At 36.6% G+C, this 1,991-nt stretch overlaps 1 protein-coding gene across 1 annotated transcript; it reads right to left on the bottom strand.

Moving 5' to 3' along the window:
• Nucleotides 1-256: 256 nt before the first annotated feature.
• Nucleotides 257-1,509, bottom strand: LOC135231307 (olfactory receptor 6C68-like). Its single transcript, XM_064285139.1, has one exon. The coding sequence runs from the start codon at nt 1,301-1,303 to the stop codon at nt 257-259; it is 1,047 nt and encodes a 348-aa protein (XP_064141209.1). The 5' UTR covers nt 1,304-1,509.
• Between the last annotated feature and the right edge of the window lie 482 nt (nt 1,510-1,991).

Below are 1,991 nucleotides of genomic sequence, written 5' to 3'. Positions count from 1 at the left end.
AATGACTTGTCCACACTCATAAAGTCAACTTGATAAGCATCTGAAAAGAAGAAAATTGGTGATTTCAGCATGGAAGTTGCTAACTAAAAGTGATATATTTTATCTACCATAGAGCATTGTTAAATAGTTGTTCAATAATGAATTGATGGGAGAAATAATGATTACATGGCTATGAGATCAGCCTGATTGCTCTATAGGTTAAGTAATTTATGAAAAATATAAAGTAAATATACACATTTTAACATGATTTATCAACTTAGGTACACTTCTTTGAGAGGAATGCAATTTTTTTGAGTGAGTCATTAAAGGATTGTTTAACTTGCTTATTCCTCAGGGTATATATGAAAGGATTCAACATTGGTGATATGGATGAAATGAGTACTGACACACCTTTATTAATCTCTCCCTGTTCTTTTGCAGAAGGATTGACATAGATGAAGATGCAGCTGCCATAGGTGATGGAAACTACAATCATGTGGGAAGAACAAGTGGAAAAGGCCTTTTTCCTTTGTTGAACAGCAGGGAATTTTAGAATTGTCTTCATGATATATATGTAGGAGAGAACTACACATACCAGAGTAACGATGAAGGTCAGCACAGCACAGGCTATAACCATCTGCTCAATTAACCACGTGTCTGAGCATGAGATTTTCAGGAGAGGAGATGCATCACAGCCAAAATGATCAATGACATTAGAGTCACAGAATTCCAGATTAAAACCTAGGCTAAGCGGTGGGAGGATAATCATAAATCCTGCCATCCAACAGCAGATGACCATGGTTTTACATACTTTGTTCCTCATGATTGTCATATAATGCAAGGGCTTGCAGATGGCCACATAGCGATCATAAGACATGGTGGCCAAAAGGAAAAATTCAGTCACCCCAAAGAGATCTGTAAAAAATAGTTGAATGGCACATGCGTTATAGGTAATTGTTCTGTCTCCAGTTGATATACTGTGCAGGAATTTTGGAACACAGGCAGTTGTAAATGAGATTTCTAGGACAGAGAAATTTTGGAGGAAAAAATACATGGGTGTTTTAAGGTGGGGATCCACCAAAGTGAGGGTGATGGTGGTCAGATTTCCAGTTACACTCAACACGTAGGTGGTAAGTAGGAAAATAAAAAGCAAAACCTGCAGCAGAGGATCTCCCGTCAGTCCCAGAAGGATGAATGTTGTTATTGCTGTGTGGTTTCTCATTATTGACTTCTGGGGAAAGCAAAGCCTGCATGTGAATGTCAGAGAGATTTGAACTGCTGAATTCAGTAACAAAATCAGGTCATGATGACTACATTTCCACATTCAACTTATCCAACACCCCTGAGTTTTATGTGTTGATCCAAGGAGCACATTTTCTGTTGTGTAGTGAGCTGAGTTCCCTAATTTATTAACACAGAATGGTCAAACAAGATTTTTAAAAATCAATTTTTGTCATTTAACTATAGTTTAACTTTTCTTTATCACTTTTTTATAATTACTTAGTAATGCATTTAACATTTTAACTTCTGCTTCGGGGTCTGTGCACTTTTACTCCTAAATGTCCAAATGCGTAATTTTACATGTCCATGTTAAGCTTGTAGCTGCTCCTTGAATTACACTGTATGGTACAACCTGATGGTTTTTCTGCACTGTTTTATCACATCGTGAGGCAGCGTTGAGTACAATAAATGCACTGTGGGAGAATATAAAGAATTGAAAAAGTGTACTTTCATGCTTTCAATTAGCTTGGTTCAGATTAGAACACATTTCATACAACATATTTTGCAGTGCTCAGAAGAAAAGTCAAGGTTAAATTGCTGAATCTTCTCACCACGATAGTATGTACCCTCCCTTGTCTTTTCCTTCAAGTTCACACACTGTGCCTATTTATGCATTTTGCATTCATTTCTCAACGTATTACTATCTCACTTTCTACTACATAAGGCTTCTAAATCTGTTTCATCATGCATCTTCTTTTTACTTAATTCAGTGTACAATCATAATTATGGCA

Source organism: Loxodonta africana, chromosome 4 (assembly GCF_030014295.1).
Source record: "Loxodonta africana isolate mLoxAfr1 chromosome 4, mLoxAfr1.hap2, whole genome shotgun sequence".
In the NCBI taxonomy this organism is placed as follows: Eukaryota; Metazoa; Chordata; class Mammalia; order Proboscidea; family Elephantidae; genus Loxodonta; species Loxodonta africana.
This window is presented reverse-complemented; position numbering and strand designations above follow the sequence as displayed.

What these genes read in the sequence shown, in the direction of transcription:
- LOC135231307 (XM_064285139.1), bottom strand. Translation starts at nt 1,303, where the DNA reads ATGTGGAAATGTAGTCATCATGACCTGATTTTGTTACTGAATTCAGCA.